General features: G+C 43.8%; 1 protein-coding gene across 1 annotated transcript in view; it reads left to right on the forward strand.

Annotated features, from left to right (window-relative positions):
* LOC311132371 (RNA polymerase II subunit A C-terminal domain phosphatase-like) overlaps positions 1-18,246 on the forward strand; it is a 103,480-nt gene that overhangs the window by 18,487 nt on the left and 66,747 nt on the right. The window contains exons 9-11 of the mRNA XM_084165626.1: positions 6,084-6,225; positions 6,316-6,540; positions 14,324-14,486. Of these exons, the coding sequence (XP_084021752.1) occupies positions 6,084-6,225; positions 6,316-6,540; positions 14,324-14,486 (530 nt within the window). The remainder of the gene's footprint in view (positions 1-6,083; positions 6,226-6,315; positions 6,541-14,323; positions 14,487-18,246) is intronic.

The following is an 18,246-nucleotide window of genomic DNA, read 5'->3' on the forward strand; positions in this document are numbered from 1 at the left end:
CAAGTGTTCCAAATTTAATCACTCAAACGGATCAAAAGAGCTAAACATGGGCCCGTTATAGCGCCACTGTGGGGTCGATACAAATGTTCTTGTATATGTTGAGTCTTCACAGTTTTTGCAACGTTTGTACCAAATCTTGTTACAATACTAATATCCTTGACAGATTTGTATGCATTTATGTGCCAGACCACGCCCATGCGAATGTTTATTGGTCAATAGTGGCAATGTTGTTTTAGGTACTAGTCTGGAAAACATTGCGTTGAGAGACCTTTGTCCATAGATGCCACATTTTAAATGGTAGAAAATCCATCATGGCGGACCTTATGGGTCCCTGAGGCAAATGTATTCCTTGTGAGGAGCGTGACCTACACTACATAGCCAAAAGTATGTAGACACCTGCTCGTCGAACATCTCATTCCAAAATCATGGCCATTAATATGGAGTTGGTCCCCCCTTTACTGCTATAACAGCCTCCACTCTTCTGGGAAGGCTTTCCACTAGATGTTGGAACATTGCTTCGGGGACTTGGTTTAATTCAGCCATAAGAGCATTAGTGAGGTTAGGCACTGATGTTGAGCGATTAGGCCTGGCTTGCTGTCAGTGTTCCAATTCATCCCAAAGGTGCTCGATGGGGTTGAGGTAAGGGCTATGTGCAGGCCAGTCACGTTCTTCCAGACTGATCTCAACAAAACATTTCTGTATGGACCTTGCTTTGTGCACGGGGGCATTGTCATGCTGAAACAGGAAAGAGCCTTCCCCAAACTGTTGCCACAAAGTTGGAAACACAGAATAATCTAGAATGTCATTGTATAGCTGTATCGTTAAGATTTCCCTTCACTGGAACTAAGGGGCCTAGCCCGAACCATGAAAAACATCCCCAGACCAGTATTCCTCCTCCACCAAACTTTACAGTTGGCACTATGCATTGGGGCAGGTAGCGTTCTCCTGGCAGGCATCCGCCAAATTCGTCCGTCAGACTGCCAGATGGTGAAGTGTGATTCATCACTCCAGAGAACGCGTTTCCACTGCTCGAGAGTCCAATGGCAGCAAGCTTTACACCACTCCAGCCGACGCTTGGTATTGCGCATGGTGATCTTAGGCATGTGTGCGGCTGCTTGGCCATGGAAACCCATTTCATGAAGTTCTTGTGCTGACGTTGCTTCCAGAGGCAGTTTGGAACTCGGTAGTGAGTGTTGCAACCGAGGACAGACTGTTTTTACGCGCTTCAGCACTCGGCGGTCCCGTTCTGTGAGCTTGTGTGCCCTACCAGTTCGCGGCTGAGCGGTTGTTTCTCCTAGACGTTTACACTTTACAATAAGAGCACTTACAGTTGACCGGGGCAGGTCTAGCAGGGCAGAAATTTGATGAACTGACTTGTTGGAAAGGTGGCATTCTATAACGGTGCCACGTTGAAAGTCACTGAGCTCAATGTTTGTCTCTGGAGATTGCATGGCTGTGTGCTCTGTTTTATACACCTGTCAGCAACGGGTGTGGCTGAAATAGCCAAATCCACTCATTTGAAGGGGTGTCCACATCCTTTTGGCCATGTAGTGTATGTACCGACCTTTCAAAGTTAGCATTTTCATTCTCTTGTTATAGTGCCACAATGTGTAATTTTGTAAAGGCCGGATCTATGGCAAAATCGGGCCAGTGCTGTCTGAAATATCGCGTATGACAAACATACGAACGTACCAATGTACTAACCTACTGAGACAGATCCACAGTGGGGGACAATTATGGTTGGAATCTATTTCAACACAATGTTCCATTATGGTATCAGGTTTCTAATGGGGAAGGCAAGGCTCTGTTGATGACGACCATGGATATGTCCCAAATGGCACCCTATTCCCTTTATAGTACACTACTTTTGACCAGAGCCCTATGGGCCCATTTGGGACGAAACAGGCTGGAAAAGGAGAATAGAAAATGGAACTTCTAACTGTTCCAGTGACATCTGATCGACACATTCAACCTCAACATCTAGCAGAGAGAAAGGTTTAATGTGATGGTGAAGTGATAGCTACTATGATGATTTCTCTCTGTTCATCCCTATTAGCCTTTTAAACAGGCTAGAATACTCTCTTCTCCATCACTGTAAATCTAGATTATGACGTCTCTCTAGAGAGCTAAACCATCATGAATATTAGATCTACTTAAGTGATGAAACCAGAGAGCCATATAACCTACAGTACATATTCTGTCATTAATTTAATCCATTAAAGAAATCCAAATAGAGAATAGCTTAAGCTGTTTCCGAAGTGCTTTTCTCAGCTTTAGCATATTCTGGTCCCTAATGGGTATAGATACTATCGTGCTAGCCTCTTAGAGATATTAAACTGTCATTTGGATTGTAAAATGGATTCTAGTGAAACAGATCATCAGACTCAGGGTCTTGGGCTATTGAATCTGTACATGGCTAGTTATGGCTTGCACAGTGTAGACCACAGTGACCAAGTAAGCTGGACAATTTACCAGGTGTTACTGATTTGATGGACACGTACAACTATAAGACAGACACCACTAGCTTGTCGCTGTTCCATTAAAATCCTGTCGCTGTATAGACGTGGTTTCAATTTGGTCTCGCTAAGCACTTTGCTGGCGTTCAATCAAATGGCACAATCAAAGTTCATACTGACTAAAATGAGGTCTGGTTTGAATTGCTAACATGACCCAGCCTTCTAAAGATGGAAGACCATTACCAGTGTTCACTTTTCCATTTCAATTCTAAAGGTGTGAAGAAGCACCCCACAAAGCAAGGTCCATACAGAAATGGTTTGTTGAGATCGGTGTGGAAGAACGTGACTGGCCTGCACAAGACAAGCATGGTTGGACAATCAATACAACTGTGTTCTTTAGATTATCCTGTAACATTCATGTACTTTAGGATGGGAGACTGGTTTCACATGTCTAGTATGCAGGGAGGTAGAGGGGCAGATAGCCCCTTTCAGTCCCATTTTAAACGTAACTCACATAGGCACCTCTCTTCAGCCAGTACAGAGACACGTGGACAACCGTTCTCTGCAGGTCTGAGAGACGCAGGCTTTATGGAGCTAGCTTACCTCCTGACTCTCCAAGTACCTTCTTCCTGCTCTTGCAAACTCATTGACTTCAATGATGCTACTCTGAAAGAGGAGCAGGGAAGAAACATCTGGCTTTCCCTTTGGTCTTTCAGAGTAGCATCATTTTAGTCAATTAGGCTGACTGGTTGGCTGTCTGACTGGAAGGCACAACAATAGCCCAGCATGATGTTGTTTCTCATCCAATCCAACGTGCCCTCAGACAGCAGGCAGCGTTGTCGTGGAACTGGCTCTCTCAGAGCGGCACTTTGCAATCAACGGTCTGTGGGGGCTCAACGGGGTCTGTACGTCAGAACCGGGAAAAAATCAACCACAGAGAAAAGGAGAATGGGAGAGAGAAGGAGCACTTACGGCACAGCAGCATACAGGGTCCCACTTCATGTGAAGAGGAACTGTTAAGAAGCAGCCATTGTGTGGGCTGTCAGTACAAGAGGATGAGAGTATGTCATTCATTGTACTGGGATTTATATAAATTAGCATCTTGATTAGGTGATTGGTTATTTAATTGCATCTTAAGACGAGTCTGGTGGTCAATGGTCAAGACCACCATGCCGTGAAACACCACAGTCCTGAGTCTCCCCTGTTCTCTCAGCATCTCATTTTTTTCTCTCGCTCAAGTGGACAAAGCCACAGGGACAGTATGTCAGCACTGTAGACAGCAGTGAGATTAAGAGCCTTCACGTGGTTGTTCCTCTCCATCACGCTGACACGCGGCTGATCAATACCTGTCTGTCTGAATAACCTACATGTCTGTCTCCTCTGGAGAGAGGGGGCAGCTGATTCACCACTAAGGTAGAGCATGGAGGCAGACAGGGCTGGGAGGCAGACAGGGCTGGGAGGCAGACAGGGCTGGGAGGCAGGGAAGGGTGCTCTGGAGCAGGCAGCTGAGAGCACACACAGCATGAATAGAAAAGCACTGCTGGTGGCCTGTGGGAAATGGTTTCTTTGTAGTGATTTAAAAGTAGAAGGGGGGGGGGGGGTCTCACTTGGGATGATTGTCTTGAAGGTCTATGTCCCTAGAGTTGGAAAATGTTTGATAGTAGTGCAGCAATGGCAGCTTTCTCTGTGTTATCACTCTTTCTTTCATTCCTCCATCCGATTCATTTTTCCCATAGGGATATTCCCATATGCCAAACAATGTCAGTATGCAACAAGTACTTGCGCTCTTACAGTGCCTTCAGAGTATTCACCACCTTTACTTTTTCCACATTTTGTTGTTACAGCCTGAATTTAATTGTTTCACTGATCTACACACAATAACCCATAATGTCAAAGTGGAATTATGTTTTTAAAATGAAAAGCTGAAATGTCTTGAGTCAATAAGTATTCAACCCCTTTGTTATGGCAAGCCTAAAGTTCTGAAGTAAAAGTGTGCTTAACAAATCACATAATAAGTTGCATGGACGTGTTCAATAATATTGGTTAACATGATTTTTGAGTAACTACCCCATCTCTGTACCCCACACATACAATTATCTGTAAGGTCCCTCAATTGAGTAGTGAATTTCAAGAACCGATTCAACCACAAAGACCAGTGAAAGAAGGGCACCTATTAGTAGATGTATAAAAATATACAAGGCAGACTCTGAATATCCCTTTAAGCATGGTGAAGTTACTAATTAGGCTTTGGATGGTGTATCAATACACCCAGTCACTACAAAGATAGAGGCGTCATTCCTAACTCAGTTGCCGGAGAGGAAGGAAACTGTTCAGGGATTTCACCATGAAGCCAATAGTGATTTTAAAACAGAGTTTAATGGTTGTGATATGAGAACTAAAGATGGCTCAATAACATTGTAGTTACTCCACAATACTAACATAAAGTGAAATAGAAGGGAGCCTGTACAGAATAAAATATTCTAAAACATGCATCCTGTTTGCAACAAGGTACTTAAGTAATACTTGTCCTGAATACAAAGTGTTATGTTTGGGGCAAATCCTAGAGGATAACCTAGTTCAATCTGCTTTCCAATAGACACTGGGAGACTAATTCACCTTTCAGCATGACAATAAACAAAAACACAAGGCCAGATCTACACTGGAGTTGCTTACCAAGATGACATTGAATGTTCCTGAGTGGCCAAGTTACACTTGTCAAACAACGTTTAAAATGTATCAGGGCTTCCTTTTAAAAGCAATTTATACAGGCAATTCTGATATGTCAAAGTTCTGTTGACCTGAACATTCCAGAAATGTCTGATTTGATAGCTGTGAATATAAGCTTTCCAATTATATATGATTTAAAGGGTATACGTGAGCAGTAACTTGTATACTGACATTGTTTGTCATATTGTAAAATCCCTACGGTGAAAAATGAATGGGATGAAAGAGTGATAACAGAGAAAGCATTGGCAGTCAGATCATATTCAGAGGATTTGTTTGTCTGGCCACTGTTGCTATGCAGTCTCAGGGCTGACCTCTTGTTGATCCCTGGCTTCTAGCTAGCTACACGGTCAGAACAGAACAAGCCAGTTTCAGTTTCAGACACACCAGATCAATATGGCCGCCAAAAATGAAAGGCTAATGATGTGCAGAGCAAGGTCAGTACTTGTCGCCGTGAGATGGGCTAACCTTGTGTTAATTAGGTACGGTGCTCTGATGAGGTATGCTGCTGCTCTGAGATGCAGTTCTCTGTCTCTGTGTGTCAGACATCAATAGCCCCAAGTCAAGTGGAAATCGCTGCTCCCAACCCTCGTCAGAACTGACATAATGCCAATAAAACAGAAACTGATTGTCAATGGAACCTAATGGATTGGTGAAAAATGAAATGCTTCAGGGCAATTGGTAATTGGCTTTGAATGTATGATTGAGCCTACACCCTGAAAGTTGGTTTTAACAATTAAAACCAACTTTCATTGTCATCCGAGAGTTGCTGGATATTTCTCTCTTCAATTTTCTCCTTTGTTTATGCAGCTTGGTTGTTAAGCGTGGTATCTAACGACAGACCGTATTAATTCTTCCTCTTGATTTAATGACTGATCCTTGCTCTCCCCGTCTCTCTACCAGGTACAGAGAAGGTGCATCAGGCCCAAGGCTGTAAACATCTCCATGTGGTGAATCCTGACTGGCTGTGGGGATGTCTGGAGCGCTGGGAAAGGGTGGATGAATCACTGTATCCACTGAAGGAGGACTGCACCAAGACCCAACGGTATACACAAACACACACAAAGTCACAACAGTACACATACACTCACACACTTGCACATTTATCTGATGGTGTTTCTCTGTCTGTCTTTAGGAGCAACAGCCCAGCCATGTTCCCTGACCACCAAGGATCCTTCCAGAACCCCCTGTTCCCCAACGCCCCCCTCCACCACCACCGCCCCCCTCCAGCTGCCCCTGAGGTGCGGACGTACGACCCGGTCACGGGGAAGCTGATTCGCCGCGGGCCTCAGGCCGCCAGACCACAATCTTACCTCCAGGCCTCCATGTCTGCTGCCCACGGCGACCAGACCTCCCTCAGGTACTGACCTGGCTATTCAACTGTGTTCACAACTGTGTGTGACATGTACTTTTTGACTTTGTAACAATGTGCACACATCAGCCATGGTGATCACACATGGTGATGGATGACATTCAGATCTGTTCTCTTCTTCTGTGGCGCTCCATCAGATGTATTGATATCTGGGATCGATGGTTGGCTTTTCAGTGCTTCTAAGTAGCTAGTAAGCAGCTCTTCCTAAGTCTTCTTGCCCCCCCTCATACCTAGATGAGCAAGGACACCGGGTCTCGTACCAGTTAGAATGTTCTGCAACGCAGCTTGTGTCTGACCTGTCTTTCCTGTTTCTTTGCTCTGATGGCTGCTATAGGGTGGCAGGTAGCCTAGCGGTTAAGAGCAAATCCCTGAGCCGGCTAGGTGAAAATTCTGTCTATCCACTTGAGCAAGGCACTTAACCCTAATTGCTCCTGTAAGTCGCTCTGGATAAGAGCGTCTGCTAAATGACGACTGAAATGGAAATGTATTACCTCACCTTTTAGTATTAGCCGGCCCTGTAGACAGAAGAGCACTGAAAACTCTGGCAATGCTTACAGCTGTAACATAGAGAACAGTGTCTCTCATGTTAATCATATTTCTATTAGGAGGCCAGAGACCACCTGTCTGTCTAGCAGCAGAGTAGCAGTCGTTTACGCTACAAGGCGGCTCCCCAACTGACCCTGCTCCCTCTGAGCTCTGACCCATTCATTTAGAGTTGTGTCGAAAGTGAGAATATATTGTCTGCTAGAGGGAGAAGTGCCTGTTCAGCACTGCAACTCTGGAGATGTATGTATTGAATGTATATTTATATATATCTAATGCCCTGGTCTCAGAGGCCTATATGCTGTATTTGCTCTTTCCCTTCTTTTGCCAAATTGGATTTTCTCCTAGACTCCATCTATACATTACATTAATCTCAGGCTCTAAATAATAATCTGAGCGTCGTAAAGTCATGCGGGCGTTGGCAGCTTTGGGATTGTTCTCCTGGAATGAAATGATTAGCCGATTTGCTGCTAGAGTTTCTGCCTGTTCACTCTGTTCTACAGCTAGAGGTGAAGATGAATTAGCATGTTAATGCTGGAATGGAGGCGACAAAAAACAAAATAAAACACTGGGGCTGTGATGAATGTGAAGGCAAAAGGCTCATTAGTCAGCAAGCCGCTACAATAAGTTCTAGTTGTATTAACTGATTTTTACTTCCAAGTCCTACGTAAAGGGTTTGTTACTTGCGGTGTTTGCATGTATTACTGTTTTCAGTAGTGTAGGTAGCTTCTTTAACCATAGTTTGTCGAGATTCAATCTGTCTCACTTTAGAAAACCCTCTGTCCTTCCTATGTGAGTCACCTAAAGCATCCCTGTCACCTCAATTGCCAGGTACAAAATAGTTAACATCTTAGGCTTGATGGTTAAAAAGCTTCCTTTTGAGCTGGCTCCAATTGTTGTGAAAGTGTTTAATCACTAAATTGGCTGGCATCTGTTTACTGCACGGTCTCTGCCAGTGGCTCCCTAACTTTCTGCTTTGAGCCAGATACACTATATATACAAAAGTATGTGGACACCCCATCAAATTAGTGGATTTGGCTATTCCAGCCACCCCCGTTGCTGACAGGTGTATAAAATCGAGCACACAGCCATGTAATCTCCATAGACAAACATTGGCAGTAGAATGGCCTTCAACGTGGCATAGGATGCCATCTTTCCAACAAGTCAGTTTGTCAAATTTCTGCCCTGCTAGAGCTGCCCCGGTCAACTGTAAGTGCTTTTATTGTGAATTGGAAACGTCTAGGAGCAACAACGGCTCAGCTGTGAAGTAGTAGGCCACACAAGCTCACAGAACGGGACCGCCAAGTGCTGAAGCGTGTTGCACGTAAAAATTGTCTGTACTCGGTTGTAACACTCAATACAGAGTTCCAAACTGCCTCTGGAAGCAACGTCAGGACAACAGCTGTTCGTCGGGAGCTTCATGAAATGGGTTTCCATGGCCGAGCAGCCGCACACAAACCTAAGATCACCATGCACAATGCCAAGTGTCGGCTGGAGTGATGTAAAGCTCGCGCCATTGGACTCTGGAGCAGTGGAAACATGTTCTCTGGATTGATTAATCATGGTTCACCATCTGGCAGTCCGACGGATGAGTCTGGGTTTGGCGGATGCCAGGATGAGTCTGGGTTTGGCGGATGCCAGGATGAGTCTGGGTTTGGCGGATGCATAGTGCCAACTGTAAAGTTTTGGTGAAGGAGGAATAATGGTCTGGGGCTGTTTTTCATGTTTCGGGCTAGGTCTCTTAGTTCCAGTGAAGGGAAATCTTAACGCTACAGCATACAATTACATTCTAGACGATTCTGTGCTTGTGGCAATGGTTTGGGGAAGGCCCTTTCCTGTTTCAGCATGACAATGCCCCAGTGCACAAAGCGATGTCCATACAGAAATGGTTTGTTGGTTGGTGTGGGTGAAGAACTTGACTAGGCCTGCACAGAGCCCTTACCTCAACCCCATCAAACACCTTTGGGATGAATTGGAACGCCGACTGCGAGCCAGGCCTAATCGCCCATCATCCGTGCCCGACCTCCACTAATGCTCTTGTGGCTGAATGGAAGCAAGTCCCCGTAGCAATGTTCCAACATCTAGTGGAAAGCCTTCCCAGAAGAGTGGAGGCTTTTTATAGCAGCAAAGGGGGGACCAACTCCATAGTAATGCCCACGATTTTGGAATGAGATGTTCAACGAGCAAGTGTCCACACACCTTTCGTCAGGTAGTGTATGTCATGTTATTAACATCATAATGACGCTTCGCAGCAAAGCATGGTGCTGTATTATGCATGCTTAGCCACAGGGAGGCAGAGTTTTGGTCACACGCCACACACACAAACACACACACACACACACACACACACACACACACACACACACACACACAATGCTGAGTTTTAGATACATTAAACCAAATTAGAGTGGAATCATCAAAGAAGCCCCTCGCCAAATTGGAGACCGCCAGGAGGAAGTGCTGCCGCCTGCAGTGCATCCTGGGTGATGAGGAGTGTCGTTACCCTCTTAATCGCTTACTTTCTCGGTTTCTGAGAGAAACATTCCTCTCTACATCCTCACTCAGTGGGCCCAGCCACTCTCACTTGTTTATCCTCAGCTAGGTACACCGCTATTCTCAATAAGGTCCTCTAACCAGATCTAACATGATAGTAGTGAGACGTGCCAACCCCAGGGCAGTCTACCCAGTCCCAAAGAGAGATTATTTTTAGAGGCCGACTGATATGTTTTTTTTGGGGTCCGATTGGGTTGGGGACTAAAACGTACCGATATCTGCCGATATACTGTTTTACAGCGGGGAAATTAAAAAGCGAATTCTCATAAATTCCCATCCAATAACTATGCTTCAAATGTTGATTTTCGTACATTGTGACAATAATGACGGATCATGAGAATGGCCGCAAGTGTTCAGATCTGCATGAGATTCCCTTTTTTCATCCTATTTATTGAATATTGGTTATCGGTCGGGCTCTAATTATTTTCCCAGCCTCAACTTGGCTCCACACACACTGCCTCATCTTGGCCATCCTCAGATATCCTTTAGCCTAAACATTCTGCAAAACATGCTCTCTAAGCCTCACTCCTCAGGAGCTCCTTGTAGCTTATCCAAGGACAGGCTGCTTCTGGGTTCTCCTTTATCTGTAAAATGCTATACAGTAGCAAATGCCAGTCATTGGGAGAAGTAACTGTGTTGTAAAAACGTCCTTCACAATGTGACTAGACGAGTAGCTCGCTGAAATAGACCAATCAGATTCATCAATTAAGGGCAATATTATTAGTATTTTGAGTAGACTTCATTTAGAACATGTTATGTACAGTGGGGGGAAAAAAGTATTTAGTCAGCCACCAATTGTGCAAGTTCTCCCACTTAAAAAGATGAGAGAGGCCTGTAATTTTCATCATCGTCAACTATGACAGACAAAATGAGGAAAAAAAATCCAGAAAATCACATTGTAGGATTTTTTATGAATTTATTTGCAAATTATGGTGGAAAATAAGTATTTGGTCAATAACAAAAGTTTCTCAATACTTTGTTATATACCCTTTGTTGGCAATGACACAGGTCAAACGTTTTCTGTAAGTCTTCACAAGGTTTTCACACACTGTTGCTGGTATTTTGGCCCATTCCTCCATGCAGATCTCCTCTAGAGCAGTGATGTTTTGGGGCTGTCGCTGGGCAACACGGACTTTCAACTCCCTCCAAAGATTTTCTATGGGGTTGAGATCTGGAGACTGGCTAGGCCACTCCAGGACCTTGAAATGCTTCTTACGAAGCCACTCCTTCATTGCCCGGGCGGTGTGTTTGGGATCATTGTCATGCTGAAAGACCCAGCCACGTTTCATCTTCAATGCCCTTGCTGATGGAAGGAGGTTTTCACTCAACATCTCACGATACATGGCCCCATTCATTCTTTCCTTTACACGGATCAGTCGTCCTGGTCCCTTTGCAGAAAAACAGCCCCAAAGCATGATGTTTCCACCCCCATGCTTCACAGTAGGTATGGTGTTCTTTGGATGCAACTCAGCATTCTTTGTCCTCCAAACACGATGAGTTGAGTTTTTACCAAAAAGTTATATTTTGGTTTCATCTGACCATATGACATTCTCCCAATCCTCTTCTGGATCATCCAAATGCACTCTAGCAAACTTCAGACGGGCCTGGACATGTACTGGCTTAAGCAGGGGGACACGTCTGGCACTGCAGGATTTGAGTCCCTGGCGGCGTAGTGCGTTACTGATGGTAGGCTTTGTTACTTTGGTCCCAGCTCTCTGCAGGTAATTCACTAGGTCCCCCCGTGTGGTTCTGGGATTTTTGCTCACCGTTCTTGTGATCATTTTGACCCCACGGGGTGAGATCTTGCGTGGAGCCCCAGATCGAGGGAGATTATCAGTGGTCTTGTATGTCTTCCATGTCCTAATAATTGCTCCCACAGTTGATTTCTTCAAACCAAGCTGCTTACCTATTGCAGATTCAGTCTTCCCAGCCTGGTGCAGGTCTACAATTTTGTTTCTGGTGTCCTTTGACAGCTCTTTGGTCTTGCCCATAGTGGAGTTTGGAGTGTGACTGTTTGAGGTTGTGGACAGGTGTCTTTTATACTGATAACAAGTTCAAACAGGTGCCATTAATACAGGTAACGAGTGGAGGACAGAGGAGCCTCTTAAAGAAGAAGTTACAGGTCTGTGAGAGCCAGAAATCTTGCTTGTTTGTAGGTGACCAAATACTTATTTTCCACCATAATTTGCAAATAAATTCATAAAAAATCCTACAATGTGATTTTCTGGAGAAAAAAATTCTCAATTTGTCTGTCATAGTTGACGTGTACCTATGATGAAAATTACAGGCCTCTCTCATCTTTTTAAGTGGGAGAACTTGCACAATTGGTGGCTGACTAAATACTTTTTTCCCCCACTGTATCCTGCTTGGTGTAAAATGAAGGGAATATGTCTGTAATTTCCTACTATCCCAGTGAATCTCTCGCTGATCTGCAAACCGCTCTGTCTCCCACTGGGAAATATCTTATTTTCACAGCGTTTAAAAGGCCAGAAGTTGCACCCCTCCTCCCATCTTCCCTCCTTCTCTCCCTCCACCCTCCTCTTTCCCTCCTTCCCTACTTGTTTTTCTCCTCCACTCTGTGGGACACATCACAGATTGTGTGTCCTGCTACATGTCGACGTTGTCCTAGATTAAAAACTGAAAGTTTAATGGGTAGCATCTGTCTTTTTATTATATTAATTTATAGTTTTACTGTATCCTTCCTTCGTAACACCTATCCTTGACTTTCTCCCATATCTTTGGAAATAAACACACACAAACTTGGAGACAAATGTGTGTGTGTGGGGGGGAGGGGGGGGTAGATGTACACTATCAGTCAAAAGTTTGGACACACCTACTCATTCAAGGGTTTTTCTTTATTTGTACTATTTTTTACATTGTAGAATAATAGTGAAGACATCAACTATGGAATAACACATATGGAATCATGTGGTAACCCAAAAAGTGTTAAACAAATCAAAATATATTATATATTTGAGATTCTTCAAATAGCCACCCTTTGCCTTGATGACAGCTTTGCACACTCTTGGCATTCTCTCAACCAGCTTCACCTGGAATGCATTTCAATTAACTGGTGTGCCTTCTTAAAAGTTAATTTGTGGAGTTTCTTTCCTTCTTAATGCGTTTGATCCAATCAGTTGTGTTGTGACCAGGTAGGGGGGTATACAGAAGATATCCCTATTGGGTAAAAGACCAAGTCCATATTATGGCAAGAACAGCTGAAATAAGCAAAGAGAAATGGCAGTCCATCATTACTTTAAAGATATGAAAGTCCGTCAATACGGATCATTTCAAGAACTTTGTACGTTTCTTCAAGTGCAGTCTTAAAAACCATCAAGCGCTATGATGAAACTGGCTCTCATGAGGACCGCCACAGGTATGGAAGACCCAGAATTAACTCTGCTGCAGAGAATAAGTTTATTAGAGTTACCAGCCTTAGAAATTGCAGCCCAAATAAATGCTTCACAGAGTTCAAGTAACAGACACATCTCAACATCAACTGTTCAGAGGGGAGTGTGTGGTCAAATTGCTGCAAAGAAACCACTAGTAAAGGACACCAATAAGAAGAAGAGACCTGCTTGGGCCAAGAAACACGAGCAATGGACATTAAACCGGTGGAAATTTGTCCTTTGGTCTGGAGTCCAAATTGGAGATTTTTGGTTCAAAACGCCATGTCTTTGTGTGGGTGAATGGATGATCTCCACATGTGTAGTTCCCACCGTAAAGCATGGAGGTGTTATGGTGTGGGGTACTTTGCTGGTAGAATTCAAGGCACTTAACCAGCATGGCTACCACAGTATTCTGCAGCGATATGCCATCCCAGCTGGTTTGGGCTTAGTGGGACTATCATTTGTTTTTCAACAGGGCAATGACCCAACACACCTCCAGGCTGTGTAAGGGCTATTTTACCAAGAAGGAGAGTGATGGAGTGCTGCATCAAATGACCTGGCCTCCACAATCCCCCGACCTCAACCCAATTGAGATGGTTTAGGATGAGTCGGACGGCAGAGTGAAGGAAAAGCAGCCAACAAGTGCTAAGCATATGTGGGAACTCCTTCAATACTGTTGGAAAAGCATTCCAGGTGAAGCTGGTTGAGAGAATGCCAAGAGTGTACAAAGCTGCTTAAAAGGCAAAGGGTGGCTATTTGAATCATCTTAAATAATATTTTGATTTGTTTAACACTTTTGGTTACTACATGATTCCATATTTGTTATTTCATAGTTTTGATGTCTTCTATTATTCTACAATGTAGAAAATAGTAAAAATAAAGAAAAAGCCTTGAATGAGTAGGTGTGTCCAAACCTTTGACTGGAACTGTAGATTACTGAGGCTGGAACGGACGGTAATGTGTTTGTGGCCGACCACATTTCACCTGCCTTTAACAGGACTTGTATATATGTCTAGTAGGGTTGTATATTAGCTGTATACTCCTGCTAGCCCCTAAGGCTGATGGGCTGTAAGCCTGAGCCTCTACTAAAAGTTCAGAACATAATGGAAAAGTGTAGCTGTTTTGGAGGCTGAATGTAATTATAAGACACACAAAGGCTGTTTTCTCTTCGTCTTTCACACTATCGGTGATAAAAAGGCACCAGTTTTCACAATGTTTCTGGTTAATTAGGTAATAGTTGGAGATGTTTGTGTCTGGCTGATGGTTGTTTGTTGTGGTGTGACCAGGGGGAGTCAGAAGGACCAGCAGGGGGAGACGGCGGGTCCCTCCAGTCGAGACGAGGAGCAGCCTGGACCCTCCTGCCGCCGGAGGGAACGCCAGCCCAGCATGTCAGAGACCAACCCCCTCTACACATTCTGTAAAGAAGATCTGGACAGCATGGACAAGGAGGTGAGGAACACACACACATACATTGTACCTGACAGGGTTAGAGCAGTGTGGTTGGCTCTGCGTTATGTGCTGTTCTGAGTTCCTAATGTCTGCCATACACAGACAGAAGTACACACACACACACACACACACACACACACACACACACACACACACACACACACACACACACACACACACAACTACACTAAGACATAAAAACATCAGTACACCTTTTGATGTTCCATCTCTCTCTTCAAGGAAAGTATTCTGAGAATAAAATCATTACACGTGCATACACATACACACAGTCAAAAACACACACACACACACACACAGTGGTTATTGTGCTGTTTTTCCTGGTACATCCACTAATGTGTGCAGGCTGTGCACCTCCAGCCTCCAAGTTAGATAATGGTGTTTAATGGACAATAAAAGTATTGTTCTTCTAAGTCAAGTTCCTCTGCCTCCGCCACTCAGTGTTGGTGCTTATGTTCTCTGCTCTCTGTCACTCACTGGTCTTGTGTGTTGTAAGACTGTGCTGATTGCATTGCTAATGGTGATGGCACCACTAAGTTTTAATTGATTCCCCAGGGAGCCCAACTCTGTCCTCCTAAATCTGGCTGGCTGGTAAGAGAAGCTCCTCATCACACGCTTTATCTGAATGGGCTGGTTAAACAGAGTCTGCTTGATGCCTCTTCGTCTGTTTGAGGTTGAGCTGTCTGGCATTCAGCCATACTTATTATTTACCCACACACACACTCAGAGACACACACACACACACACACACACACACACACACACACACACATACATAATTTGTATATAAAGGCTAATGTTTTATTGAGCTGTTCTGAATGGTATTCTGTCCCCTTACACTGGCTGAATGCCTCTAGTCATTTTGTGGACATGTGGCTTTTAAGTTATTTGGAGAGAGACGAGGTGAAAGAAATGAGAATCTGATGGTTGAATAAAAAATGGGAGCGACACTCGTGATCGAAATCTGTGTGACGTTGTTTTCTCTCCTATTCCTGACCTGGGTTTTATTATTGCCATGTAGAATATGACTCTCTCGCTCTCTTTCTCCCCTCCCCCTTTCTCTGTTCCCCCTGACCTTGACACTAGTACAGGTCACACAGCTTGTCACGGCAAATGGGTTCCAGTTATGAGTTTTAATCTGTTTTAGATATCACTGTGATTTGTCACACTATGATTGACGAAGGGCTTATTGTGAACCAGAAGACTGCAGAAATGGATTATGGCTGTGTCTAGAAAAGCACCCTATACCCTTTATTGAGTTTGCCTTTAGGTACATCATTGAGAACGCATTCTCTTTAGAGGGGTACCCTGAGATCTGGTCAAAAGTAGTGCACTGCACAGGGAAGAGGGTGCAATTTCGGACACGAATCAAGAGAGACTGCAGACATTCACTCGTTCTGTTTATGAGTTCAACTGAAAGATAATGTTCTGTAACCCTGGTCGCCACGGGCTACAGTTCTGCACTTCTTCTCAATTTGTCTGTCATAGTTGACGTGTACCTATGATGAAAATTACAGGCCTCTCTCATCTTTTTAAGTGGGAGAACTTGCACAATTGGTGGCTGACTAAATACTTTTTTCCCCCACTGTAACTAGATGTTTAATGATATATTATACATGTCCAATATCATACCATGTTCATTCATCTCCATGTCTCAGAAGTAATTTCAGTATGGTGTTATTAACTCATTTTATCCTAGTTTGCTGTGTTGTTATCGACCATCTGTTGTCCCATTCCACAACTTTCCCATCACATCCTTTAACTGTTGTTGTAGTCTGTTATCTAACATCACCCAGCCTGTTTTCAGTGTTCTCTCCTATTGGGTCTCTGAACCAATTGGTTTGTTCTTATCAAGCTTCACTTATCAAGCCTGTGTTAGAATGGTAATTCAATCTCTCCCATCCTTCTTTAGCTGTTTTCTTTAACGTAGCAGTTTTTTCATTCAAAGAAACGAACAGCCTCCCTAGAATCAAACGTGGGGAGGTTTGATAATGCTGTGGCGTTGCTTTGCTGCCTCTGGTACTGGGGGGCCTTGAACGTGCGCATGGCATCATGAAATCAGCTGATTATCAGGTGTTTAGTAGTCCAATGTTCAACCCAGTGTCTAAAAACTGGGTCTCAATTGAAGGTTGTGGGTCTTCCAGCAGGACAACAACCCCAAACACACATTTAAAGCACCCAGGAATGGTTAAGAAGAGATTCTGGAGTGGCTAGTGAAGAGTCCAGATCTGAATCATATCCAAAACATATTGCGAGATCTGAAAACAGCAGTTGGTGGAGGGAACCCCTCAAATATTGAAGAATTAGAGCAGTTTGCTGCTGAAAAGTGGGTCAATTGTCAGTAGAAAGGTGCCGCAAGCTCATTGATGGCTACAAAAATGAATTTGTCTGCGGTTATCTTGTCAAAAGGCTGTACAACCAAGTACTAGCTACGGGGCGCCAATTTTGTCCATGCATTTGTCTGTCTTTTCTACATTTTAAATTGTAAACTTAAGTTTACGAAAAATAAAATTGGTTCCACAATGTTTTTTGTGTGTGTTATTTTAGAAGAAATACAGAATTATTAAAAAAGGGTGCCAATGTATTTGGCCACAACTGTAGGCCTACATAGCTTTATTTATGTATTTGCCATGAATACTCTTGAGTCCTGCAGGAGTCCCAATTTGAATATCACCCTCTAGTGTATGGCATACAGTTAGTGTTTATAGCAGGTAAATGAGTAGTCATGTCAACATCCTTGTGCAGCAAAAACATCCATATATCAGTAGGTCTTGGTGCCCTGTCACTGAGCTACTAGCCATTTTTATTACTGTCAATCTGCCTGCATTAATGTGTTAAATATTAGTGGTTGGCCTGAGGAAAGTCGAAACATTAATAATAAAGTCAAATCTTACCTGATTTTACCAGACTTGATGTTGCCAGGGAAGCATGTTAAAAGTGATCGATTTACTACAGCCGATCCGAGTGGAGGAGAGTTTTATTAACAGTCTGTTCTCAGCAGCATATGGCATGCGGTCTGTCAGACAGGCTGAGGAATGGGCCTGCTAATGTGGTGATCACTGATCTACAGTACGCTCCAATAGAGAGACAGGTACTGAGCTCCTATAGAGATGGAGAGAGGACAGAGAGAGGAGCGGGTCTATCCATCTTACACCATCTATCGTGCCTTAACGTGGGAAACGGTCAAGAAGCAGGGCTTGGTTACATGTAACGGACAAAACAATGCTTGCTTGCGCTAAGGATGTAAAGTTGAGGTTCATTTGCAATTAATTTGCTTCTGTCTGTATGAGACAGGCTAACTCCCACATGTGTGGCTTGGGTGAAATAAAATGTTTTTCCCGCTATATCAAACATTCTGGGGGTTTTTTGGTACCTTGGCGGTCATCTAAAGGTTTTTTCATGGTAATTGATTCCATGGTGGCATTAAAACAATTTGAAAGGTTCAGACCTGCCGTTGATTTTTCTATTGTGACTCAAAGGCCAGTCTTCTCTGCTCACAGACCTCAGTTATCACTGTAGATGGAGTGCTGTGATTGGTTGTGTGATGGACCATGAACAGGAAGGAATGTGGGTATTGTTTCCTAAAGACCAGTGGTGGTGTTGTGTAAATGTGACATTTTGGATAGTAGGACTTCAAGCTCAGAGGGCTTTAGGAGCCAAACGCCAGAATTGTAGCAGACAGACGCATTCTCCCAAAGTGTAGCTGCATTGAGAATATACTGTACAGTCTTCAGTCCCTCCA

The sequence above is a fragment of the Coregonus lavaretus genome, assembly GCF_964263955.1.
Source record: "Coregonus lavaretus genome assembly, chromosome: 7".
NCBI lineage: Eukaryota > Metazoa > Chordata > Actinopteri > Salmoniformes > Salmonidae > Coregonus > Coregonus lavaretus.